This window comes from Lontra canadensis, unplaced genomic scaffold, assembly GCF_010015895.1.
Source record: "Lontra canadensis isolate GAN:19392208 unplaced genomic scaffold, GSC_riverotter_1.0 scaffold218, whole genome shotgun sequence".
Classification (NCBI taxonomy): domain Eukaryota; kingdom Metazoa; phylum Chordata; class Mammalia; order Carnivora; family Mustelidae; genus Lontra; species Lontra canadensis.
In genome coordinates this window covers 535,425-562,677 of record NW_022631212.1, presented here as the reverse complement: position 1 = coordinate 562,677, position 27,253 = coordinate 535,425, and the positions used below count along the sequence as shown (strand labels likewise).

Here is a 27,253-nt window from a genome sequence, read left to right as displayed (position 1 = left end):
ACTTCTTATAAATGGGTCATCGATTCAGAAGGCCATGGCTCAGGGACTCTTTCTAAAAATTAGGCTTGGGCAAGCCACCCCTATAAAATTATATATATATATTTTAAAGTCATCTCTACACCCCAGCGTGGGGCTCAAACTCAAGACCCAGAGATCAAGAGTTCCACACTCCCACTGAGCCAGCCAGGCAGGGCCCCCCTACCCTCCACCCCCATAAAATTATACAAGAAGCACAGAACAATCCTCCTTAGATTTGAGTACTGGGATGTATTTGACACGGTGCCATCATAGTAGACAACAAAAATTAAGAGGATATTAAGCAGACAAACTGCAACTGTTATTCCTAAGTGTCATTTCGACATTCTGTGCTCATTAGAGCAGCCTGGACCTCTGAAATTAGAGTATACAGAAATCACAGCACACCATACACAACGGAATGCTAAGTAGCTAGTGAAATGAAGGGTACTTTAAGAAATAACTATCTGTTGGGCACCTGAGTGGTGCCCAGTTAATTAAGAAATAATTAAGTTATTAAGTTAATTAAGAAATAACTATTTGGATTTTTTTTAAATTTATTTGACAGAGAGAAAGAGAGCACAAATAGGCAGAGAGGCAGGCAGAGAGAGAGGGGGAAGCAGGCTCCCTGCTCAGCAGAGAGCCCGTTGTGGGGCTTGATCCCAGGACCCTGAGATCATGACCCGAGCAGAAGGCAGAGGCCCAACCCACTGAGCCACTCAAGCACCCCGAGAAATAACTATTTGTTAAGCACAAAAGCAAAGTGCAGAACGTTTTCCATGGAGATCTCTAAATGCACACGTTCACGAATGGGTACTTACGTATGCGTGGAATTTTTCTTCTTTTTTTTTTTTTAAGATTTTATGTATTTGTCAAAGAGAGAGACACAGAGAGAGCATGAGCAGTGGGGAGCAACAGACAGAGGGAGAAGCAGGCTCCCTGCTGAGCAAGGAGCCCGATGCGGTGCTCAATCCCAGGACCCTGAAATCATGACCTGAGCTGAGCAAGGAGCCAGATGCGGTGCTCAATCCCAGGACCCTGAAATCATGACCTGAGCTGAAGGCAGACACTTAACCGACTGAGCCACCCAGGCACCCCAGACAGAGTTATTTCTGTCGGGGAGAAAAGGCACCCAACTCTCTTGAGATTTTTTTATCAGAGAAAAAAAGCCAATGCTTATCATAAGGGAGATAAATGCTAACAGCAGAACTGAAGGCATCTGGGGGCAGGGCTGTGTTTGGGGGCTGCCCATTTGTAGGACCATTCAAACCCCAAATGCCACCTAAGGGCCCACCCAAGGGCCACCCAGTCTCCTACTTTCTTAGGAACGTAAATCTACCTCCCTCATTTAGGATGGGCCTCTCTAGTCAAGATTATTCCAGTCAATTATCCCTCAAAAAAGCTGCAATCTTTTAGAAATTAAATAAATAAGAAGATTATTCCCATCACGGGAAATTTCTGGTAGTGGCAAGATGTTTAGCCAACATCTATTGCGTAAAACTAATCATCACAGGACTGAGAATGAACTCGGAAGGGCTAATTTTTAGATGATACTTATTTTTGAAAGTTAGAAAAAAGCAAACATAAGAGCATCAGAGAAAATCAGCAGAGATAAGAAAGACCCAAAAAAGACCATTTCTATGTACTGTAAGACATTTATTTTGGTTACAGTTAGTGTTTTAACACTGATTTGTGATACAACAGACGTTAAACTCACTTTCCTTTAAAATCAATGTTAATACCTGCCCCTTTTCTGTCCAGGAAACTCACACTTTCACAGTCAAATTACCCTGAAAGCTGACAGGAGATAAATCAAGCTTCCAACCACTCTGCTCTCTCAAGCGGAGAGGGCCTCTACTTCCAATCAGGATAAAGTCTTAACTTGGTAAGACCAACACTGTTGGCTCTTCAGTGGTTCTTGATACTGCCTTTATGGCAGAAATCTCCTGCGAGGAAAGTGCATATCTTCCTATTTTAAGATCAGTGCTTATTTGGATTAAAACATTAGCATCTTAACATTAACTTGTGACACAAAAGGCACCAACATTCCCTTTCAAACCATCCATCACCATGGGTGGAACACAGCGCCACCTGCTGGTCACCGTATTATTACATACCCTATAATTCCCAGGTGGTGGTAAATTCCAGGTGGGGATTCTCAGAGAACCCTATACAGTGTCAGAGCCAAAGGGACCTTAGAGGTCTTCTAGATGAGTCCCCTTGTTTTGACAGATGGTGGTTTCTGCTCTCCAGATAACTCAGAGTGGCAGAGAAACAGACCAGCCTGTGGAAAGTGTACTGCTTTTAGATTTGAGAAGAAAACCATCTGGTGCTCTAATTTGACCGAGGTGGGGGTCTGCTAGTCAAAGAAAGGGATCAGGTCACGGGGGAGGGTAAGGGCACCCTGAGTTCCTATTCCATCACTTCCCAGGGGTAGAAAGCCGTCCAGAAAGCAACCATGGGCAGCTGGGCACGTGCTGGCTCTTACACCATAGAATTTTATTTTACTCAAAAATTAGGAGCTAAATCTCATGACGTAAAAATAGGGTTTCTGGGACCAAAGACTACCAAGAAATCCCCGTTATCAGCATAAAAGTAAGTGCCCAAGTAAAGGCAGTAATTTTCCCAGTGGCCTTTTCTCCCTCAGGCCCCCACCAAAAAGCCTTCAAGAGGTCCTGATTAAAGGAGCCTGAGTAGCTAGCTGCCCCGTCCCATGGGGAGACCACTGCAGAAGGGCAGGAGGAGGCGCCCTTCCCCCCAGTCCCAGAGCCTCTTCCAGAAGCAGAAGGGAAAGCTCCAACTTAGGGATGCTATGTGCTTCCTGGAGTAAGAGGCACACCTTCTAACCAAATCAGGGACCCAGGCTTCTTGCTTCCTGTTCCTGGAGCGGGGATGGGCTTGTATCAAATCCCTCCCACCCTCTTCCAGACCCCCGCCCCCCCCATGGCACCCCAGCTTGAATGGTTGTACTCCGTCCACAAAACTGGCTCCTAGGCACACCGGCTGGGTCAAGGGCGTATGCCTGGCCCTGGACACTCCGAGGGGGCTCCTTTCTTGATGGGGAGCCTAGTATGGGACAAAAGATTCAGTTTCAGGAAGCAGCAAACCTGAAATCTTGCCTCGGCTCTTCCTCAGAGCTGGGAAGGCCTGGGCGCCCTGCCCTCGGTCAGTCTGAACCCCAGTTCCTTTTTCTTCAAAGGTCACAATACACGAAGAAGCTCTGCCAACTGGATAGGGTTATTGGAAAGATCAAGTTAGATCAAGTGGGATGGTTCTCGGGAAACTGGAAGGTGAGGTACACGGGTTAGAGGATGGCCATTTCACTGAGGTGGGTTTCTGTGGGCGGTCCGGTCTCTGGGAGAGACCACAGCTCCTAGTTTGTTCGATGCGGCTGAGGTCACAGAGGAAAGTGACCGTCCAGACCCCGCGCTCTGGACCTGTGGCGGGAGAGGCCACGACACCTGGGAGTGAGGCCCTGCGGCACCCTGCTTCTCCTCGTCTAGCCCGACGCCCCTGGTCAACTCTGAAAAAGGCACATTCCCCACCTCGACAGGTGAACGCTGCCTGAATTTCCATTTACAACGGAATTTTGAAGACTCGACAAAAGTCCTTGCTTTTTCACTCTGGTAAGACTCCTGCAAATCCTTGCAAGGGATCCTACCACAAATTCAGGTTTCTGGGAGCTTGACACACCCGCCAGAACATCACCCTGCATGGGTCTGGGTCTCAGAAACAATAAGAAAAAGTTAAATTCTGCAAACTTTTCTAAATCTCTGTGTGCAAGGAGCTGGGGGAGGGCAGGTGGGTGGGTATGGCTGAGGACCACCTCTCTGCTGTTGGGGAACCTGAAGACGACAGGAATGCATCCCTTTCCATGGCAACAATCACTCAAAATCCTAACACGACTGTTTTCAAAACAAAACTCCTATATTCTGACACATGTGTGCACATGAGGGACCATCATCCTTATGGATGACTAACGTCATCCTTAAATTAGTCCTTAAAAAAAGGTGGCTCTGGTTTGTTTGTTTGCTCTACCACCAGTAAAGTCTCCAGTTGGAGGCTCCGCTGTGTTTCATTTTGGCCCGGCTGAGTCACTTTTGCTCCAAGGGCTCCGGGATTGTTCTTGGCACCACAGAGCCCTAAGACCCACCTAGAAGTGGGCGGGGTGAAAGCCTGCTCCTCCATCCTCTGGCTGTGTTTCTGAGACACACACTCCCCCTCCACACCCACACACGCACCCTCTAATTGGCCAACTTCCTCCTTCTGTCCTTGGAATAGCAACAGAGACAAAAAGCAGTTGGCATGAGCGGCTCGAGCTCGCCCACACTATAATTCAGGACAAAACCTTTGTAATTCTTCAAATGGTGGGGGTTTTAAATAGGCTGGAACTTCAACACCCTGTTTTCTCAAAAACTAATAATAATAATATAAAATAAAACCATGCCCAAGGCATCACTCTTCTAACAATCCAAGTGACTGAGAGCAGCGGTCCGAGAGAAATATTCCAAAGCAGCGGATTCTGAATGCAAGCCTTCCAAAGATTCTCGCATTCTAGATACTGTGGACTGACTGGAGTCCTCCGGAGGAATGTCTGCCCACCTGACGGCCTCTTTGTTTGGGTATCTTTAATCCTACTGAAATACTTAAAATGCAGTCTCTTCATGGGAATTTCCACCCACTAACAACTGCTGGCCGGGGGGCCAGCTTCAGCCCTCAAAATGCGAGCCTCTGCCTATGAACAGCTGGGATGAGCGGGGAGGAGGCAGGCAGGGTGGGGAGAGGGGGGCCTGTGTTTGCATAGTTCCCTTACAGGGCTCGAGGTGCTGAGGTCCCCACTCAGGAGAGGACCCAGGGTGCATGGTAGGGAGCCGGGGAGGGAGGCAGGGGGCAACAGAGGTCAGGAAGGGCCCCTGGGGGCATCTCGAGCCTTTCACTGCCACAGACCTCCTGCCTTGGGTCATCCAGGAGAAGCATGCATGTCACAGACCTTCCCCCTCTGCGCCCCCACCTCAGGGAGAGGACATCATAAACTACAGGCACAGGACACACCAGGGAGCGACAATGCCTTCTTTAGCAAGCTTGTTTATGTGCTCCCCAGGGGGAAAGTGGCCCAGGGCTGTGTTGGGACAGACTTGTGGGCAAGTGCCTGGTGATGCTGGGAGCAGGGTACACTGTGTTTCCTAAACATGGCGGCTGCGGACACCTCGACCAGGGCCTCCCCGGCCTGCCTCTAGAGAAGAGGCCGAGGGGGTGCCCTAGAGTTTCAACTTCCCCTCCTTGACTAGTTTGTCATTGAGCTGGCACAGCTGGGCCAGGAAACCATCGTTGGGGCCAATCTCACGATTCTGCCTCACGATGCTCAGGGCAGACTTGACGTCCATCTTCTGACGCATCATGAGGTAGGCGATAACTAGGGTTGGGGAGCGGCTGTAACCTTCCCGGCAGTGGACGAGGACCCGGCCTGGAAGAGAAACAGGGGCTCGTGAGCTGGAGCTGGGGGCTGTCTGCACACAGCCTGACTCAAGTCCCAACTCTTCTGGGGGAGCACTGATGAGTACCCAAGACGCCATTGTGCTGTGGGGCGGGGAGATACGTACATAAGCACATCACCCTGGCAAACTGTGGGGCAGTATGTACTCAAGTGGGACACACGCAACCCCTACGGCCCAGCGGGGATGTACACACGTGCCACAAAAGACACGCACCCAAATATTCTGAGGGAGGCGCTGTTCCTAACAGCTGGCAGCTCCCAGAGGCCCATCAATGGCAGGACAGATCGCTAACAAGAAGGAGGGTGCCTGGGCCACCCAAGCGCCCCTGGCTTTGATATTTCAATCAAAACCAAAACACATGGGACACCTGGGTGGCCCAGTTGGTGAAGTATCTGCCTTTGGCTCAGGTCATGATCTCAGGGTCCTGGGATCGAGCCCCAAGTCAGGCTCCCCCACTCAGCAGGGAGTCTCTGTTCTCCCTTTGCTCCTATCCACTCCGCTCATGCTCTCTCTCTCCCTTGATCAAGTAATTAAATAAAATCTTAAAAAAAAAAAAAGAAGAAAACACAGAAATGACCCAAAGGTCCACCAGCAGGTAAACGGACAAACTGGGAAGACTCGTCAGCATTCAACGGGAAAGGCCACACGGATGGAACCCCCAGTGACGACGAACACGGGGCGGGGCTGAGAAAGCGAACCCGCCGTGTCGTTCCATTTATACAAAAGTCTACAAAAAGTACACTCATGTCTGGTGACAGAAAGCAGAGCAGTGGTTGCTTGGGAATGGAAGGCAGAGGGAGCAGACGGGAGAGGTCACTGAGGCGCCTGAGGAATCGCCAGGGGTTGGGGGCACGACAGGCAAGCTCACTGTCGCCCTTGAGGTGCTGGTTTCACAGGTGTATGCATATGTAAAAACGTCAAATCATGGGTTTGAATATATGCGATTTGTTGAATGTCAATTATACCGCAACAAAGCGGTTTCAAAAACATAAAAGGAATATCTGTATCAAATACAAACACAGGGACAGAAAATCAAAACACACAAACAGAAACACCCTCTCACGCCCCCCCTCCCGCCATGGCCCATGAGGCCCGACGCAGTCCGGCCCCCCTTCTGCCATCATCTCCTCCTCTCCCTCTGTCCCTCCAGCCAGCTGGCCTCTCAGCCTGCAAAGCTCTTTTCCCAGGTGTCTGCTCCCCCAGTCCTCTCTACAGGCATAACGCCCTCCCCAGCCCTTCTCCTCCTCCCTGTTCTAGTGCGCCACCCTCCCCGCCGCCCCCCCAACAGGCCGGAAATCTTCTTCACTTGTTTGCTGTCCCCTCCCCTAAAATGGGGAAGCTCCACAAGGCAGGGCTGTCCATCCGTTTTGCTCCCCGCTGTATCCCCAGCACTTGGTGAAAGGAAGCATCAACCAGTCCCACCACATTGCATTTCCACTGGGGGGGTCCCTGGGAGCCCCAAGCCTTGGCTTCTCTCTGCGACCACAGAGCCTTAGTTCACCACCCCTCCCACCACAGAGCCTTAGTTCAGGTCCTCATCACCCTCACCACAGCCCCCTCCACACCTCCAAACCCAGCTCTCCCTCTACCCCCATCACCAGCAACCCACACTCCACCCAGCAGCTGGAAGGGGCTTTCTAAAATTCAAATACAACCTGTCACCCTTTTCAGGGCTTCTAGTCTCTAACGCATGGCTTATAAGGCCAAGTGCCCATGGCCCAGATACCTTCCCATGCTTTTCCCCACCCCTGTGCCTCTGCACATGTCATTCCCTCTACCTGGAATATATTCTCTCTCTTGGCCACCTGGCAAACTTCTACTCATTCCTTAAAACCCCAGTTCAGGGGACGCCTGGGTGGCTCAGTGGGTTAAGCCTCTGCCTTTGACTCAGGTCATGATCTCAGGTTCCTGGGATCCAGCCCTACATCTGGCTCTCTGCTCAGCAGGGAGCCTGCTTCCCCCTCTCTCTCCGCCTGCCTCTCTGCCTACTTGTGATCTCTCTCTCTGTATCAAGTGAAAAAAATAAAATCTTAAAAAAAAAAAAATACCCAGTTCAAATATTTCCTTTGTCAGCACAGGGATTTAGAACCAAAACCTTTGGGGCACCTGAGTGGCTCAGTTGGTTGAGGGTCTGATTTAATTTGGGTTCATGTCTGAGGGTCATGAGACCAAGCCCTGCGCTGAGCCCTCCCCCTACCCCCACCCCGGGGGCACATGTGCACACAACTCTTTCTTTCTCTCTCAAGTAAATAAATAAATACAACTTTTTTTGAGAGAGAGAGAACACTTGAAAGCCGGTGGTGGGCGGGGGAAGTGGCGGGGGAAGAGGAAGGGGACAGAGAGAATGGGAGAGGGGAAGCGGGACTCCTTGCTGAGCTCAGAGCCAGAGGCAGGATTCAATCTCCAGAACCCGAGATCATCATAACCTGAACCGAAACCAAGACTGGGACACTCAATGGACTGAGCTACCCAGCTGCCCCAATAAATAAATCTAAAAAAACAAAAAACAAAAAAGAAGAAAAAGGGGCGCCTGGGTGGCTCAGTGGGTTAAAGCCTCTGCCTTCGGCTCCGGTCATGATCCCAGGGTCCTGGGACAGAGCCCCACATCGGGCTCTCTGCTCAGCAGGGAGCCTGCTTCCTCCTCTCTCTCTGCCTGCTTCTCTGCCTACTTGTGATCTTTATCTGTCAAATAAATAAATAAAATCTTTAAAAAAAAAAAAGGAAAGAAAAGAAAGAAAAAAAAAACCTTGAAGTCATGTGAATGTGGGTTTAAATGTTAACTTGCTGGTTGCGATGGTTACAGGTGTCAACTCAGCCTGTCTATGATGCCCAGCCGTCTGGTCCAGCACTGGTCTAGAAGGTATTTCGTGGATGTAATTAACACCAACTATCAATAACTATCAGTTTCCTTCAGTAAAGGAGACTGCCCTTGATCATGTGGCTGGGCCGCATCCAATCAGTTAAAGATCTTAAGAGCAAAAAGTGAGGTTCGCTGGAGATGAGCTTCTGCCTCGAGGCCGTAATAAAGAAGGCCCGCCCGAGTCTGCAGCCTCCCAGGCCACCCTCCAGATTTCAGACCTGCCAGATCCTACAACCGTGTGAGCCAATTCCTTAAAATAAATAATATCTATTCTTCTCTAGGTTCTATCTTGCTGGCCGGTACACTGCTTATGAACTCTACGACCCACTACCCCCCACACGCCTCCACTTCCTCATCTGTGGTCATAGTACCCATTGCGCAGTGTTGTTGGGGGATTGAAGGAAACGTCCTATAAAGTCCTTAGACCAGCGCCCAGCATACAAACTAACTCCTAGCCAGCAAAAGGAGTTGTCTGGCGGAGCCCAGTACTTTCTAGGACAGCAGCCTGGCTCTGGGTCCCTCCCGGCCACGCACGGATCTACCCTCCTCCACCAGACCGCACGTGCCTTAAGGGCAGACTGTGTGGGGTACTGATTTTTGGATATCCTACAACTTCTAGTATGCACTTGGTGCTCAATAAATGTTGGCTGATTAGCCAAGTGGTTGAGTGTCCACCCATGCTTCTATCCTGCCATTATTTTGAAGGAAATCTGGTGGCCCAGAGTCAAACAGAGTTTCTTCTGTTCCTATCACCCTCTGCTCAAAACATGACTCAATTCTCCCCATGCCTCCCATGCAGGAAGGAGGACCTCGCCCGCCCCTCCCCTGCCCATTCTCTCTCTAGCCAGCATACCCAAAGGGTGTGGAGAGAGGCTTTCCCTGCCCAAGCTGTGGTGAGAGAATCCTTGCGGAGCCACTGCCTCACCACCCGGAACATACTCAGCAGCCCAGGACTCCCAGAGCCGATCAGGAAGGGGAAGGTTCGATTTCCAGCCTTCCAGGCCCCACCCAGACGCCCTTCCTCCCTAGAGGCCTCCCTTGATCCCAACTGGAAGTGACTGCTTCCTCCTCTGGGCACTCCTGGCTCTTCCCACTTCTCCAAAGTGATGGGGGGCTGGCTCCCCCGAGCAATGCAGCCTGTGGGAGGCCGCTGTGTTTCTGTTGGATTCACTTGGCCAGTCAATCTTAGAAGCATTTACACTTGGCTTGACAGCCCATGGAATTCATTTTTGTCACTCCCTCAGTAATTATCTGCAGCGTGTCTGCTATGGCCCCAAAGCTACCTTACGTGCTGGAGGGACAGACAGGAACCCCGTGGATCCAGCCAGAGGGCAGGTCTCACACAAGAGAGTTTGCCAGAAGACAAGGTAGGGAGAGGCAGAGAGAACTTTCCAGACAGCCAACTCAGCCCACGCTGCCTCCCGCTAAGCCGGGAGGTCACAAAAATTCAAGGTCTGTTCCTAGTGGGATGGAAAGGGGAAACAGAGTCGGAAAGCTCTAAGTTTCCCGAGTGGCTGACCAACCCATGTACAAGAAGAGCAAAATCCATCCCCTTAACTGGGACCCTCGTTCCCATCTACATGGGGACTCCGTACAGCCGGAACAGAGGGGGTGACGTACATGAGACCATGAAGGACCACAAAGGGCCTGACAGTAAAGCCTACAGATGCCCCAGGTGATCACACCTCCCTCCTGAGCCCCAGACACACGATAACCAACATCTAGTACATGCTGTTCACTGGGAATCATTCGAAGGGGAGGCTGCTGGGCCCAGGAAGCAGAGACAGGCTGGGAGCAAGGGGACACGGGGCTCACCTCCCCTGCAAAGGTTGCGGGTGGGGGAGGAAGAGGCTGGGAGAGGCAGCTTGAAGGTAAAGGCAGTCCTTGAGAGGAACAAGCTATAAGCAGAAAGGGCAGGTGGCCAGGGCTGGTCAACTGATATCTGCCCTCTGCATTCTAGGGTTTGCCCCCCAGGGACGGCCTGCCTGACTGCCAGTGCCTCAGCAGTTCCCCCTCAGTCGCAGATGTGGGAGCCCCAGGAAGCGTTTAGAAAGTGGCTGGAAGATGTGGCCTATGGGCCATCGCCTGCTGAGCACCAGCCTAAGCCCAGCCATGGCGGCCCCATTCTCCTGGCCAGGCATTCCATGTAAGCCAACTCCAGCCAGTGAGATCTGAGGGGGAACCCCACTGAGGATTTCTGAGGGCCCTTCTACTTGATGTTCATTTTTATTTATTTACTTATTTTTAAGATATTATGTATTTATTTGAGATAGAAAAAGCACAAACCGGGCCAACGAGCCGAGGGAGAGGGTAAAGCAGACTCCCTCTGCCAATCAGGGAGCCTGACATGGGGCTGGATCCCAGGACCCTGGGATCATGACCTGAGGCGAAGGCAGACGCTTAACTGATTAAGCCACCCAGGCACCCTCCTACATGCTCTTTAAGAAAGGGAAGAAACATGGGGACGAGATGGCTGCCTGGTCTTTTGCCGTACTTTGTCCTGCTGGGATGTGGTGACTGGGTCTGCCACCACCATCTTGGGACCATGAGGGGAGAGCCCAGAGGGTAGCAGAGGGAGGGAGGGGGAAGCACCTTGTCCTGACACGGCCACTGAATCAACCAGCCCCAGAGCTCCTTTACCTCAGCACTTCTCATCACAGAAGATAAATTGTTACTGCTGAACCTATTTTGGGGGCACAGCGGGGAGTGGGTAGAAATGAACTCTCAGCCAAAGTCCACTCAAACACCAGGACCCCAAGGCTGCCGCTGTGAGAAACGTTTATACATCTTGGGTAACGTGGGGCCTCTTGACAGAGAGGAAGCCAGTAGCAGGCCTGTTTTCTAGAGAAGTCCGGTCAAAGCTGCCTTGCCTTGTTTCCTGGCCCGCAGGTGCCTTACCATTCTTTTGAGCCAAGGCCTGGTCGATGAAGTCTGCAGCCCTTTCAAAGTAGGCGCTGAGATTGAACTCCTGCGTGTCGTTGGCCTTGATGCCCAGGTAGGTGATGCCGGAGTCCTTGTAGAAGTTGGCATTGGTGTTGACATGCATGAAGGACCTGCCCTCCGCGGCATTCAGCACGTGCGTGATACCTAGTTTCTGCAGCTTGGGGATGTCTTGAGCCACAGACCTGGACAAGAGACAGCGGCAGGGGATGACTCACTCACCAGCTGGCAGCCCAGGGGGAGGAAGATGGAGAAGATTCTAAGTCTCCCGGCAAAGCGAGGAACCCTTGGTGCTCGGCCCCTGCCAGCTTCCCCTCATCTTATGAGCCACCTCCCTCCCTCCAGCCGTATCTAATTACCAGCAGCTTCCCCAAATAGCCGGGGCGGTTTCATGCCCATGTCGTTCCCTCTCTTTGAAATGCCCTTCTCGAGCTTCTCCGTGGACAGACACCCTCTCATTTTTCACCACCCTCTGCAATGTATCCTCATCTCCCCTCCACCCCCAGTGTGGCATCTGGCTTCCTACCCTGTGGTGGGGGGGGTAGCCTAGTGGGCTCAAAATGGGCTCTAGAGCCAGACTGCCTGCGTTTGAATCCAACCCTCAGACCTACCATCCAGGTAACCTTGAGCAAGCCACTTAACCTTCTGGGGACTCAGTTTCCCTGTCTGTCAAATGGGGAGGCTACCCCTTGGGGTGGCCTGTGTTACACGAGTGGTCCTATAGACAGAGCCCAACACTGTAGTCCGTGCTCTTCTAATGCCTAACTGTACTTCTTTGTTCTGAGCCCCTCAAGTGAGTAACCCACTCCACTGCCCAGCACCTGCTATCAGCATCCGGTACTTAGTAGGCGTCAACTGACTACGTAGTGAATCCAAGAAAAAGGAAATCAGCACATCTGAGGCAGCCTCCTTCCTTGGATCATAAAATACGGCAGCCCCTCCAGTCCCCCAGAGGGACCCTTTCTGACACGGAGCACCAGCCACATCTCTGAGGCTCTCCTGGGTGAGTAAGCACTTGGGGACCCAGTGGCGCCAACTCTGGGGGTTATAAAACATTTGATCTCAATAGTCAAAGGGCTCCTTTATGTCATCTCCCAACAACGTCCCAATTCAGACAGCAGTTTATACTTTACAAAATGCCTTCTCTGACAGGAGATCTCGTCTGCCTGAAGCAAGCCCTGGCCTTGAATTCTGGTCCCACTGGACAGCGGAAGGATGAGCTGCGGGCTCACGCAGACAGCCGAGCGGCGAGCTGGGAGAAGGCCCAACGCCAGCCCTGTTCTGTCTCCCCCTCACTCTGCCTGTCATGTTCACATCAACTGCATATCCTGAGTTCTAGAAAATGAGGCTCATACAGGCTCCTCTCTGCCGTGTGAGCCCTGATTTGATTCAGGGGTTCCCAACAGGCAGGGAGCATGAGGCGCTCCATGCTGAGCGCACCCCCTCCCCAAACACACACCCCTGGCCAGGTCAAAGCCAGATTCGTTAATTGGCCAGGGGACGTGTTTTTCTATAGTGGCCATCGGCACGGGCCACTCTGGCTGCCACCAGACATTCACAAGCTCAGTTTCCACTCAGGAAGTGGAGGCAGCTCAATGTGCCCAAGTGCCCTGGAGAGCAGGGTCTCCGAGGGAGCCAAGGCCACTTGCTGCTTCGGTGTCAGGACAGGGCGCTATCCTCAGAACTTTGCAATTTCCTGGGCCCTTTGGCTGAGGCTCTGGGACTGTTTTAGCTGTCCCTGCTCACCAGGCTGCACATGGTTGTAGAGCAGTGATCGATTCTCTGAAGGTGAGCTCCCATTCGCCTCCCTTCTCCATTACACATTCAACAAATGCACCATTACCATTACTATCACCGTGAATGCACACTCAAGTGCCTGACACACAGTAGGTGCTCAATATGGTGAATGAATGGACGGAGTAGATGAGATTGTCCCCCATGACAGTGGGACCTGCTTTAGAGGCCCTATTTAGCCCCACGATGACCCCCATTTTTGTGGCACCCTTTAGCAGGATAAGGAAGCAACAGGTACAGGATAGGGGATACAGACATGAACGAGACATTGACCCTGTCCTCACGGTCCCTCAACCACCCTGTGCCACCATGTCCTCCAGGGTAAAAGGAGAGAGGGGAGTTAATTCTGGGTTTCCAAAATGCAGACCCTGGCCCATACAGCTTAGGGCCTTGGTAAATCAAACCCTATCTGTTAGGCAGGAGAAGGAGCGAGGAAACCCCAGCCCTGCCCTCCGGATCCCTCATCTGGAGTACTTCGATTCCCTGATCTGGTCTGCCCAGCCGGGGAAAGTTCCACGCCCGATTTGTGACGTCAGCCGGTTGCCATGGCAGCGAGGGCAGACATTCCGCGGTGACCTCACTGCAGAACCAGGCAGCTGTCACATGACGCGCGGGCTGGAGACCGGCCGGGTGACAGAGGGCCACCTGTTAGGTGATCACGGTGGCCCGACCCCGCCCAAGGCCGAGCCCCTAGCGGGTGGCGGCTTCGGGCGGACGCCAGGCTGGCCGAGCGCCCCGGAATCCGGGCCCCCCGCGAGGGGGAGGACCGCGCGGGGCCGGGGCGGGGTCTAGCCCCTCCGCCTCCCCCCGCGCGGGGGCGGGCGGCGACTCCAGCCCCTGCCCGGCCCCCACGGTGTTCCCGGAGGTCGACCACGCCCCACAAACCGCCCCCCCCAACCCCGTACGCCCGCGACGCCCCCACCCCGGCTTTCGGGTGGGCGGGGCGCCCCAGCGGCGACTCACGCGTTGCCCACGTAGATCCTGGGGGTGACCTCGTTGCAAGGCTGGCTCGGTAGGCTGTAGCAGCCGCTGCCATCCGACAGCAGGTCGTTGAGATCCTGCACCGAGAGCTCGAACGGGCCCGACATGGCGGCGGCCGGGCCCTGCACGCCCGGGCAGCAGCCTGCGAGGGGAGAGCCGCCGGGTCAGCTGGGCGGGGGCTCCGGAGCCGGGACCCGCCCCGTCCCGCCCCGGAGGCGGGCCCGCCGGGCGCGGGAAAAGGCGGAGCGCGGACCGCCGGCGAGCTCAGCTCCCCGCAGGGAGGCGCGCCGCCGGGGCCCGAGAGGACGCTCCGGGGACCCCGGGCCTGCCCCCCCTGCCGGCGGAGGTGGCGCCACCCCGGTGTTTTAGGGGGTCCTCGGTCCACCCCCAGCTAAGGGCTTTTCTGCATCATTATAAACGGGGAAGTTCTGTAACAACTTTGGATTAAACGCAGAGCGACATTAAATGTTCCAAATGAACGGGGTACGCACAGGTTTAGCTGTTTTTGCAGTTTTAGCGGGACACCCGGATTCCGCTTGTGAGCTGACTCTGCCTGCTGCGGACCAGCGGCATTGACATCCCGGGGAGCTCGTCAGAAACGCGAAGTCTCTGCCCCAGCCCCGCCATGCTGAATGAGAATGTGCATCTTACAGCCCGCCCTCCCGCCCCCCCCGCCGCCTCCCCCCGCGATCCTTACAAAGGTTCAAGTTTGGGAAGTCCAACTCTGAGGCACATTTCTTCCAACATTTATCCAGCTTCAAAGCTTGGACTCTGTGCAACCAGGCTTCGCGTTCTGACCCTGGCAAATCAGCCTCTTTGAGCCTGTTTGTTGGGGGAGGAGAATAAATGGGGATACTAGTAGCACCTAACTCCTAGGGTTGTTTGAAAGATTAAATGTGACACCAAGGAAATCGCCCAGCACTGTATAGTGAGCACCCAGTAGGTTTCTGCCTCTACATCAGCCAATGCCGTGAGCGCCCACTAGGTGCTACTCCACCTGTACTGGCCTGGAAACCATCAGGCTCCTTCGCAGCCCTTCCAGGAGCAGCTACCAGCCCACCATGAGCCGTGATCGCGTTGGCAACCCCTCATTTGCTGAAATCCCACTAAAAGCAGAAGACAGACTCCGTCTTTCCCCAGTGCGGATGGCAGACTCCCGCCCCAAAATGCAAATGTCCCGGGAGTTTAGGAAACCCCCCACCCTAGCCCAGCCGCAACACGAACTTGGTTCTTGAGCAGCCGAGCAGCCTGTTGCTTTGAAGTTCAGATTCTTCATCTGCAAAACGAAGAAATTGCATGAGCTTCTCACTAAGGCCATCTTTCACCTGCCCCCATAAGCTTGGGGTCTCCCACCTCCAGAAGATCCATTGTGGTGGAGACTCCTGAGCTTACAGCTGAAGGTGTGTGAAGGAGCCTGGACTTCTCCATCCCCACCCCCACTTCCCACCGGGAGCCTTCCTGCCCCTCCCAGCACACCACACCTTTTCCCCCTGCTGTTGGGGGCATCCACATGCCAGGCAGGTTCTGAGTCTTGTCCCCCATCTTGATCTGGACCTGTGTTAGCCTTCAAACAGAAGTCCAGGGATAGCCAGGCACGCTCTGTCGCTCCTCTTCCTTCTCCAAGACCTGTCCCTGATGTCATAACGGGGTAACTATGACAGCCTGTCGTGGGGACAGCTAACTACCTCACAGAGGAGCCTGGGTGCCTCATTTCTGAAGTGAGACTAGGAAGAGAAGATGAACAATTCCCTGGATTATCTAGCCTACCCTGTAATCGTCTCTAATCACAGACAGAGCACAACCTTCAGGAAGAAACTGGACTTTGGCCACTATGTATTTCATAAGAATAGAATACAAATAGGTATGTGGACAGTTGGCGGGGGGACATCTGCGATTAGGGGTTCTGGAACGCTTGGCCTCAGAGAGATTGGCAGTAAACCAGACCACTACTGGCTTTGGGATGATATGGCCTTATCAGTTGGCTTGGGTCAAGAGGGCATCGGCATCAGTGACATTTATCTCCCAGCAGGAGTTCAGTGGTTGGAAACGCTCACTTAAACTCTTAAAGCCGGAGTAAGCTAGAAAGAGGCTAGGACTCCAGCTCCCAAAAGGCTAGTCATACTGGGAAAGGACGCAAAGGATATTTATCTCTGTTTTACTTGTTCTGGCCCTCACGTTCTGTTATTTGTGCTACAAACTCTTCAAAGATGTCCGTTTGGGAAATTAAACTAACAGAAAATCCCTAAACTGGAGTAAGGTCAGAATTCAACATCGTCCTGTTTACTAATGGGGGGCAGTTGTCTAGAACGGGAGCGGGTTTTCAAGGCGGCTAGGAGGACCCCTCAGCAGTAACGTGGCTCTCTTTTACCCTCTTAGTGAAGGCGACCGTCGACACAAAACCTCCAATGGCACACACACATCACATTTTGAAACTCAGCAAACTACAGGTATTGGCTCTTACTGTCTGTGGATGTACTTTATTGATTTTTTATCTATGTCCCGAAGAGGTCCGGTTTCCCAGAGCCTCGTAAATACCCTCCTCATCCAGAGATTTGCTAAGACTCCCTGCCCTTTGCGCACCAGCCGTCCCTGCGCGCTCCTCCCAGTCTCCACTGCAGCCCTCGATTTGCCCCTTTCCCACCATCCCAGAGGAGGGTAATGCAGAGTGCCGGGGTGTTGGCTGCTGTCACCACGGAGGGGGGCGCGGTTTCTTACCAGGGTGAACAGAAGCGAATTGACAAAATTGAGTATGAAAACAAACAACTGTGTCAGAAGATTGCAAATGCCCATCGTGGTCCTGCCAAGGTGGATTGCTGGAACGAGTATCTTTCCAAGAGGTAGTGTTCTTTCTCCTCCCCTGTGTTTGGGAAGTCAGTCGACTTTCCCCCTAGTCGGGTTTTAGTGCGAGATTCTCCTGAGCAGGAGGTGTCCTAGAGAGAAGGCATCTTGATGGGAGACCAGGTTAGGGAGAATGAGAACTCTCCAAAACAAGGTCCGAGCTGCACCCAGACCAATAGAGTAGAACATCAGGGTTGAGAACCACTGATAGGAACCTGCCAGTGTTGTGTACAGACCCCAGAGTGTCGTCTAGTTCAACAGGTGTAGGGGGTCTCAGGGCTCAGCGGGAAGCCCTTAGGCAGCCTGGGTTTATGACCTCACGACTTCATCCAAGAGGGGAATTTTTTTCTCCAGCCATCTCAGGATCTTGTGTTTTTCAGCTTAAACAGAGAAACAAGGAACCGGGAACTCGTGAGAATCACCGTGGAAAACCAGGGCATTCTGAAGAGGCTTGGTGATCGCAAACCCTACTATGACCGCAGGTTGTCCGAGATGGACTGGCAGGCACGTGGCTGCTCTGTGCGCCTCCCTTGCGCCTGCACAGTGCATCTGTGTTCAGAGTAGAGTCAGTCTCAGAAGGCATTCCCTAAGCAGCTAAAGGAGAAGTCATGCAAAATGCAGCAACTGGTAAAAGAGAAACCACCCAGAGCAAACAAAGCTAAGGACAGGAGGGGCGCCTGGGTGGCTCAGTGGGTTGAAGCCTCTGCCTTTGGCTCAGGTCATGGTCCCAGGGTCCTGGGATTGGGCCCCACCTCGGGCTGTCTGCTCAGCAGGGAGCCTGCTTCCCCCTCTCTCTGCCTGCCTCTCTGCCTGCTTGAGATCTGTCAAATAAATAAATAAAATCTTTAAAAAAAAAAAAAAAAAGCTAAGGACAGGAGCAAACCATCCAGGAGCTAATCCATTTGCTCCCTGGGTAGCAAAGCTGCCATGTATCAGTTTCAAAAACTATCTAGTGGCATCTTCCCTCAAGCTTTAATTCATTAAAAAAAGAATGTACAAGCAAGGAGGAGGAAGGGTACATGATTCAGTGTGCAGTTGATTTCCTTCATTTAGGAACCAACTTTCAAGAAGGAAAAAAAAAAAGGAAAAAGCCTTCTGTGGTGTTTTTTTTTTCTTTAAAAAAACAACAAACAAACAAACAAACAAAACCCACTCCCTGACTTTTGTCTGTAAGCCTTCTCTAAGCCAGCCTTAGGAGCTAGACCTCCAACTTTAGCCCCAGCCCCGTGGCATTGACAAAAATCTTTCTGATTTTTCTCCTTCAAGAATTCAAGGCGCTATATCAAAAATACAACAAGATATCTTCTCTCCCGAGATGAATAGGTATGTCTTAACATGGCTGCTTCTAACTGGGAAATAACAGTGATCACGTTTGATAGCAAAGCCCTAAGAGCCATACAGATGGAGCACAAGGGACCCAGTTTTAAGGGGATGGATTTTTGCCCTTCTGTAATATAACAGAACTTAGAGCCCTCTGTTTCCTCTCTCCAAAAGAGTAGGAAATGGCTGGCTTTTGTCATCAGCCTTGAGTCTTTCCATGAGTCTAAGGGGAAGTGATTTGTTCCAGTAAAATATAAACAGGAGGTCTCGTGATTTTCATATTGGGCGAAAGTTACATTACAGGTCTCTGTCACTATTCACGTACTATTATGTTAGCATTTTGTATTATTTAACATTATTAGGAATGACTAAGTTGTGTGTGTGTGAGTGAGTGTGTGTTTTGCCCCTGGGGAGAAAGATAAATGGACACTCAGGCTCTCCAAAGTATAGTTCCATATAACTGATGTTTCTCCATTTCTCTCCCTCTTTTCTCCCTGAAAACAGGGTTACTCACCATGGAAAAGATACAAAAGAAAGCCCTAGGATTTCTTAGCTGCTTAGAATTTCAAGACACTCCTAAGTGGCTGAATGCTTAATCTTAGGATGCTACAATAAAGCTTGGAACATAAAATGAGTAAGTTACATTGAAAGTATGTAGCCAAAGGCGTTAAGTCCCATCCCAAAATGGAGACAGAGTCGGGCAGGCAGAAGGCAGGATGCAACAAGCATTTTTATTTGGGGCTATAAAAAGGAGTTTCTATGAGAGCGTAAGAGAGAGAAATACCTTTTTAAAACACACGCCATCGTCAGCATCCTAGAGGGGAGGAAGGTGGGGTAAGATGACCCAGCCCTAAGTACAGCTCTGTCAAAACGGAAAACAGAAGCACGTGATAAGATTAAGGTTCAGACAACACAGAGAACAAATGCCATTAGTCTCTCTGTGAATACACAGCATTGGAAAAGAATGCTTCATTGAAGTTTCCGTGTACTCTGTTCATTTATAGGGAGCAGCAACAGTGAAAGTGTCAAACACATCTCAAAACATAGGCAAGACAACACAGCTTGAGGGTTGTGACTGGTTGTGCTGGGTTTGAGCCTGACATTTTAAACTTTTTATGGAGAGAGGGTAGACCTTAAGTGTTCTCATCACAGATAAACTTTTTATTTTAAAATAATTAGATTCACAGGAAGTTGCAAATAAATGTTCGGGGGTGGGCATGGGGGTGGGGGACTTCTGCACCCTTCACCCAGCCTCCCGCAAAGTTAGCACCTGGTATAACTGTAATATGATATCAAACCAGGAAGCTGACATTGGTGCAATCCATAGAGTGTATACAAATTTCACCAGTTATGCATGCACTGGTGTGTGTGTGTAGCTCTCTGTAGTTTTATCAGATGTGTAGCTTTGGGTAACTAGAGTCACATTCAAGGTACATAGTTGACTGTACCATCATCAAAAGACTTCATGGTACCACCCCCCCTTTATTTTTTTAATTTGACAGACAGAGATCACAAGTAGGCAGAGAGGCAGGCAGAGAGTGGCAGTGGGCGGGGCGGGGGGAGAAGGAAGCAGGCTCCCTGCTGAGCAGAAAGCGGGGATGTGGTGCTGGATCCCAGGACCCTGGGGTCATGACCTGAGCAGAAGGCAGAGGCTTTAACACACTGAGCCACCCAGGCGCCCCATGTACCACCCCTTTTAATGACAGCTCCCCCTTCCTCCCATTCCTAACCCCCGGCAGTCACTAATCTGTTTTCCATCTCTGTAATTATGTTATTTCATGAGTCTTACATAAATGGGATCATGTGGTAAGTATCCATTCTTTTGAGCCTGGCTTTCTTAAATTCCATCTAATTTCCTTGCGATTCATCCAAGTTGTGTACATCAAAAGTTCATTCCATTTTTACTGCTGCGTAGTATCCCATGGCATAAATGTACCAGGTGTTTTGGAACCATTTAACTGTTGGAGGACATTGGGGTAGTTTCTAGCTTTTTTGACTCTTATGAATAAAGCAGCCATGAATATTTGTTACAAGATTCTGCCTGAAAATAAGTTTCATTTCTCTGAGAGAAACACTTGAGAGTATAATCTGGGATGAACCCTTGAGAGTTGTATGGTAAGCCCATTTTATTTTATTTTTAAAGATTTTGTTTATTTATTTGACAGAGAGAGAGATCACAAGTAGGCAGAGAGGCAGGCAGAGAGAGAGGGAGGAAGCAGGCTCCCTGCTGAGCAGAGAGCCCAATGATGGACTCGATCCCAGGACCCTGGGATCATGACCCAAGCCGAAGGCAGAGGCTCAACCCACTGAGCCACCCAGGTGCCCCTGGTAATCCCCTTTTAAAAGGAACCACAAATCTGTTTCCTGAGTGGCTGTACCATTTACATTTCCACAGTGGATGAGTGATTCCATTTCTCCACATCCTCACCAGCATTTGATAGTTTTCATTTTAGCCATTCCGATATGTGCATGGTGACATTTCCTATGGCCCTAATTTGCAATTCTCTGGTGATTAATGAAGTTGAACATCTTTCATAGGCTTACTTGTCATCTGGATATCCTCTTGTGTGAAATGTCTGTGAATGTCATTTGCCCATTTCCTAACTAGACTGTTCATTTTTTTAAATATTGAATTTTGAGAGTTCTTTATATATTCTAGACCAAATCCTCCGTTGGATATAGGACCTGCAAAACATTTCCTCCAAGTCTGTAATTTGTTTTTCCTTCCTCTTAACAGAGTCTTTTGTAGAGCAAAGTATTATTTTTATGTCATCCAGTTTATCAGTGATGAAACTGTTCTGTGTTTTGACCATATCGATAATCAATATCCTGGTGACACTGTGTCATAATTTTGCCATGTGCTACCCCTGGGGAAATGGGGTAAAGGGCACACAGGATCTCTCTCTATGTTATTTCTTACACCCATGTAAATCTCCAATTATCTCAAAAAGTTTAAAGAATAAACATATGTCTGATTATAAATTCATTATTCACTGGTTCCAGTTGATCTCAGTTTGAGGAATCACCTTCATCTAGATTCTTCTCTAGAGATACAGGTTAGAAACCTGGGAGTCATCCTTTACTTTGCTCTCTCTTTCTCCTTCTCCCTGAGTACATAATTTCTTTTTTTTTTTTTAAATTTTTAAAAGATTTTATTTATTTGAGAGAGCATGAGCAGGGAGAGGGGTAGTGGGAGAAGCAGACGCCCCCCTGAGCAGGGAGCCGGATGCAGAACTCAATCCCAGGACCCCAAGATTATGACCTGAGCCAAAGTCAGACAATTAACTGGCTGAGCCACCTGCGCGCTCCAGCTCTGCCTACACATTTTCAACCCAGCACTCGTACCACTAAGTGTCTGCATATGCTATTGTTAATTATCCCTCATCTGAGAATGTCTTCACTTCCCTTTCGTTCCTTAAGGGTAATTTCATCGCATATAGAATTCAAGATTGACGGTTCTTTGCTCTCAGCACTCTATAAATGTTGCGTGACTTCTGTCTGCCTCCATAGTTTCCTTTATAAGAAATACTGAAATAGAACTCAAATTGGTGTTCCTTCCTGGTTGTTTCTCCCTGTTTTTCAGATTTTTTCTCAGTCTTTAGTTTTCAGAAGATTAGTTATGATGTGTCTTCTTTGGTCTTAACCTACTTGGAGTTTATTGGCTTCTTAAATCTGTAGGTTTCTATCTTTCACCAAATTTGGGGAGTTTTCAGCCTAAAAAGTATTCTTTGAGTACTTTTCAGTTCCACATTTCCCCTCTCCCAGGATTCCGATTTTTCAAACATTGGTCTTTTGTTATTGTCCCTGATCCTTGTCTTTTTTTTTTTTTTTCCCTTCCAGTCTGTTGTTCAGATTGAGTAAATTCTATTGATCCGTCCTTAAGCACTCTGCTTTGATCTTCTGTCATTTCCATTCTACTACTGAGTTCATCCAAGTTTTACCTTTCACAATAATTTTTCATTTCTATAATTTCCATTTGGTTCCTTCTCGTAACTTCTATTTCTTTGCTAAGATTTTCCAATTCAAGAGAATTTGCAATTGCCTATTGAAGCATTTTTATTACAACTGCTTTAAAATCCTTGAGATAAATTGTAACATCTGAGATAAATTCTAACATATCAGTATTGGTATCAGTTGATTGTTTTTTCCTTACATTGTTGTTTTTCTGGTTTGGGGTATGATGAGAGATTTTCTATTGTATCCTGGACTTTTGGGTTATTATGTTAGGGATCTTTTAATTTTATTTACATCTTCTAGTTTAGCAAGTAGGAGACCTGCTTAGGTGTAGTGCATTGTTTTTGATTTTTTTATGGGCTTTAGTTCCAAGGGAAGTTCATTTCTCTCTCCTCTTTCTTTTTTTTTAGTTTTATGGTTTTATAAACACAAACACGATATGCATATAAGCTGTCTATGCGTTTTCTTCACTGTGCCACCAGGCATTGGGATTGGCATCTCTGATGGCCAGCTGGGCTGTTCTTTCCACCACGGCTTTGCAGTTCTTGGAGGAGACATCATGACCAATCTCTGCACAGTGAGATTTATTGCCCATCAGCAGCATTTCAGTCTCCTTGATGATGTGGACTAGGGACTTCCAGAAGCCACTGGGCAGCATGTGTTCTGTTTCCCTGTTGCTCCTGTAACCAATGCTGGGCATCAAGATCTGGTCCTTGAATCTTCTGGGCACCATACTGTCAATGTCTCTGGGCTTCCGCTGGTTGCGCTTAATTTTGACGTGCCAGTCTGACAGGTGCCGAAGAACTTCTTGGTCCTCTTGTTAAGCACCTCAGGCTTCACCAGAGGTCTGAGGGCAGCCATGATGCCGAGTAAGATGGCTGCCACCAAGCCAGGCAGCCCTGAGGAGGAGACGGCAGTGCGATTTTCGGACCCCTGGCAATATTGTTCTGGCCTGTGTTGTTCTGTGGGTGCTGCTAGGGTTCCCGCTCAGTCCCTGCTGGTGTCTTCTGTGGTGTCAGAAGGTGCTTCCTTGGATTGCATGGTATTGCTGAGCCGCCTTCTGGAGAGGGGCAGGGAGACACCGGGCTTTGCTGCTGCTGGGAATGAATTGGGCCACTTGCTGGGACCCTGGTGTGAAACTAGGGTGGGGGCTCCCCATAGGTCTCCACTGGGCTCCCTGTCCTTTGGCAAAGAAAGTAAGCTTTCCTTTGTTTTTTTCCTTTTTTCTTGTTTCTCCCCCACCTTTCTTGTCTATGTCTATTGGTGGTTCTGGGTTGCAGGCCCTTCAGAGCTTAGTCCAGGGTATATGACAGATGAAAAGAAAACCCAGGAAACTCCCCACATTGTTGTCCCTCAAGTCCTGAGGTCCCTAGCCAGCCCACCATCGTCTTTCTGTCTTTTTTTTCTTTTTTAATATTTTATATATTTATTTGGGACAGAGGGTACACAAGCTGGGGCAGGGGAAGGAACAGAGAAGCAGGCTCCCCGCTGAGCACAGATCCCAACACAGGACTCAACACAGGGCTCGCTCTTAGGACCACAAGACCATGACCCAAGCCAGACACTTAACCTACCGAGCCACCCAGCGTCCTCCCCCACCCCCCGCCACACACACACACCAAACCATCAAGCTTTCAGGGTCCTTTTATCATTGTTTTTAAACTTCCAAGGTTTTCAGTGGTACTTAGAGAAGAAGGAAAATGTGATTCTACACCATCTTGTTCTGAAACCACAAGCTTGACTTTTAAAGGAAGCAATAGATTGAGACTATATTCAAAGGGCAGGGGAAAAAAAGTAGAGGAAGAAATTGCCCCCCATCAACTCCTCCAGAAAAATGCTGCTTATTGGTTCTGACCTGGATGACTCACGACGTGGCTTTGGGCTTGTGCTGGTGTATTGTCATTAACTAAATCACCGAGGGCTGTCGCCTCAGTGTGCATAATCCCTGTGACTGGGGCGGGGGCATCGGTGATGGGACACTGGGTAAATGGATGTAAAATTGTGAAAGGCTACACTCTTGATGTATGTATTCAAACATGCAAGGATAAAAGCACGATTGGTTGACGTTGATCCTCGCTAAGCACTACCTGAAGGATGGATGGTTGTAACTTTCTTAAAGCCCCCTCTTGCAGAGATTGGAAGGGATGGCAGGGGAACTTACAAATTGCTGGATCAAGGATGGCAAACAAGATTAATTCACTTGCTCATTCTGCCCAGTTGATAACTGGATAACTTTGTCCTGAGAGATCCCAAAGCCGTGCCTCGATTCAGCAGGCGTGTCATGTTCAATGAGTCCCATCGGCCACGGATATGAGAATGGGCGGTGGCAGCAGATATGCCCCACCCACTGAACATCCCCAATCTAGAAGAGTCCTCTAGAGCCCACATTCTTCTTGTAGACACAGAGCTTACCCGAGTTTAAAGGCCCATGGGGGGAAGAAAGCTGTATCTTGAGGGGGTGTGTAATAAAGAGATTTCTTGGTGTGGAGCCCCAGAGCTTTTGCCAAGATTTTGCCCAGGGGTTCAGAATGTATGTAGTTCTAGCTGAAATGGGACTGGGTGTATCATTTACACACACCCCACCACTATCTATGTGTAAACAAGTGTGTGTGTGCGTGTGTTTTTTAACAAGACTTTTCCGCTTTTTACAAACAGTATAAATACTTTACAAACAACCTCTGTCTCTGGGGCCCTACCCACTCTACTGTCGCAGACGAACAGCAGGTAACAGCTTATCTCAGGGGCAAGGAAGTTACTTGGATGGGAAGTGAGGCAGGCATCCCACTTCCATGCCCTGCTTCGTGATATGCACGAAGAGAATTATTACCATTTTATCTGACGATTGCGTAAAAATATTACAAAGCCAAAAACACCTGTTGAGTAAAATGACAAAGGGAAAAAAAAAAAAGCCAACTGGTGTTCAACACCTCTGTTCGTACACTGGAGGAAAACCCACCCTAATGGGATTTTGCTAAGAGTCGGTTAGTATCTCTCAAGAGTCATTTTGACTTAATTGTTTTCAGCCTCAGATCCTGACTTTAGATCCTGGCTCTCCCATATAATACACACAACTTTGTACGTGCCCTTCACACTTTAGGGCAGTTGTCCCAACCCCCACACCCCCCCCCCACCTCCACCCCCACTGCTATTTGGGAAAACTCGAGACTCATTTCACTTGAGGATTTATGCGTGGTCAGTGCAAAGAAGTCCTTATCCTTTTGCTAGAAAGATCTGAAGAAAGAGATCCTGGCAGGTGGACCTACCAGGTTAGTGAGCTAGAAAGTTGCAAAGGTGGCTTTGGGTGAGGATACAAAATGGAAATTCCTAAAGAGGCAGCACATCTTCTTCCTGGCACTTTGCCCTGAACCTGCCCCCCTTTACTTCTCATGAGGGAAAGAGCTTAGCATGTGTAAGCAGCTTCTTGGCAGTCTCAGAAGTTACTGCCACGCTGAATTTTATTGTAAATTCAAGCTATGGTGAGAAGGGCGAGAGGGACAAGGGATGGAATGGAAAAAAGCAAAGCCAGGGCTTAAGGTTAGAAGTCTGAGGGGATCTAGAAAGGGGACAAGCAGCCTCACATTCCTCCAGAGTCCCTGAAAACACCACCGTTATCATACAACAGCACAGAAATTCACGATAATGAAGTGTGCCTTAATCTTCAAGAAAAAGTTTGTGTGTGTTTGCTATTTAAGAAGGCAGAGAACCAAGTTTCCTACTGCCAAGCAAACATGATCACAAAGGTTAAAACCAACATTTTAGTGCTCGAGGGCAAGGGAGCTTTGGTTGCAAGGAAAAATCTCCGTGGGTAAGGATAACTCCATTTCTAGTAAAGCTGAATCAGTGAAGCATCCCTCTGTTTATCATCTATGCAAATCCGTACCTTGTAAATCCGTCCCCCCAAAAGACAGTGGCTACATAACTTCTATATAACTTCCAGGCAAAGAATCAGGGTCAACTTGCTTCTGACACTTGAGTGAATGAAATGTTACTTTGTGATACATCTCTCTTCAATTCACATTCTCTGCTCCAAAGGGATGCAATGAAAAACAACAGACAAAACCAGTAACGGACCAGACTCCACACACATATTCTTCTGCACAAGGACGTTTATGGAAAATTCTGCTCCTCTCCACACTTCAGATTCCTTGATGGTAGCATGGGGGAGGGCTGGACGAGGGGGTCCTCCTCCAGCTCCTCTCCAACCCAGATGTTCTAGCATACAGTTACCTGACCCAACTAATAGGCACCCAGTGAGTGTCCTTGCCCAGCTTCTCCAAGAGCGCTCTGAGCTGGCTGTGGGCGCTCTGGAGGTCCTCCTTCACCAGCACGCTGTCCACCAGATGCCCGTAGTGCTGCTCTATGAAGGCGGCGGAGGCGGCCATCTCTTGCTGCTCCTCGTCCTGCAAGGAAAGGGGCCGTCATGGAGCCACTGGGTCGTCCTCCCTCAAAACAAGAAACCTCCAGTCTTTTTCTTGGGCGGTGTTCTCAGGTCTTGCTTTTAATGATGGGTGGGTGACTTGGGCCCGTGAATAACCCGTGGCATACACAAGGAACAGAGAGTGGTGATAACACCCGATCACACGTCCGATAATGTGGCCAGGAAGTAGACACAATCCTTGTTTGTCTTCTCAAAATATCTACTGTTAGCTTTTAGGACCTGTTAACCTCACCCATGACATGGGCTTTGGGTGGACGCTAATTCTACATCTGTGTGTACAAATAATGTCAGTATCACACTGGAAGGTATTTCCAGAAAAGGGGGTACCCTTGTGTTGCGTGTCAAGGCGGTTAAGTCATTATGGCAAAGAACTACAAATACTATTAACTATAAGCAAAGCAAGTATTTCTGGAATCAGCGAGGGGGAAAAGAAGGAGGATAAGTAACTCTCATGCCCTCTGAATTCAGACTCCTAAATTCATCACGTAGAACTTAATTCTTCTTGCCATTTCCTCATACCAGAGCCCATTATGAGCAAAGTAGCTAGAGTGGAGTTCTTTACAAAAGTGCTGGGACAATCCTGACCAAACACCATTTCCCTGGGGTCCCTGACTTCCT

At 49.7% G+C, this 27,253-nt stretch overlaps 3 protein-coding genes, 1 long non-coding RNA gene and 1 pseudogene across 4 annotated transcripts in view; 1 reads left to right on the top strand and 4 right to left on the bottom strand.

Moving 5' to 3' along the window:
- Nucleotides 1-3,824: 3,824 nt before the first annotated feature.
- DUSP3 (dual specificity phosphatase 3) lies at nt 3,825-14,876 on the bottom strand. The gene is made up of 4 exons (XM_032849110.1): nt 14,783-14,876; nt 14,068-14,227; nt 11,269-11,495; nt 3,825-5,479 (listed from the first exon to the last, which is right to left on the bottom strand). The coding sequence occupies exons 2-4, from the start codon at nt 14,190-14,192 to the stop codon at nt 5,274-5,276; spliced, it is 558 nt and encodes a 185-aa protein (XP_032705001.1). The 5' UTR covers nt 14,193-14,227; nt 14,783-14,876; the 3' UTR covers nt 3,825-5,273.
- On the bottom strand, nt 14,877-15,683 carry LOC116862049. Its single transcript, XR_004381585.1, has 3 exons — nt 15,567-15,683; nt 15,310-15,361; nt 14,877-14,907 (listed from the first exon to the last, which is right to left on the bottom strand). It is a non-coding gene; the product is annotated as an uncharacterized LOC116862049 (long non-coding RNA).
- An 84-nt stretch (nt 15,684-15,767) lies between these two features.
- Nucleotides 15,768-27,253, top strand: part of CFAP97D1 (CFAP97 domain containing 1) — a 12,881-nt gene continuing 1,395 nt past the window's right edge. The window contains exons 1-6 of the mRNA XM_032849111.1: nt 15,768-15,946; nt 16,462-16,532; nt 16,804-16,922; nt 17,304-17,427; nt 18,190-18,246; nt 18,749-18,877. Coding sequence (XP_032705002.1) covers nt 15,823-15,946; nt 16,462-16,532; nt 16,804-16,922; nt 17,304-17,427; nt 18,190-18,246 — 495 coding nt within the window. The 5' untranslated portion in view covers nt 15,768-15,822 and the 3' untranslated portion in view covers nt 18,749-18,877. The remainder of the gene's footprint in view (nt 15,947-16,461; nt 16,533-16,803; nt 16,923-17,303; nt 17,428-18,189; nt 18,247-18,748; nt 18,878-27,253) is intronic.
- LOC116862044 lies at nt 22,652-23,058 on the bottom strand (annotated as a pseudogene).
- MPP3 (membrane palmitoylated protein 3) overlaps nt 26,286-27,253 on the bottom strand; it is a 24,947-nt gene continuing 23,979 nt past the window's right edge. The window contains exon 20 of the mRNA XM_032849109.1: nt 26,286-26,597. Coding sequence (XP_032705000.1) covers nt 26,421-26,597 — 177 coding nt within the window. The 3' untranslated portion in view covers nt 26,286-26,420. The remainder of the gene's footprint in view (nt 26,598-27,253) is intronic.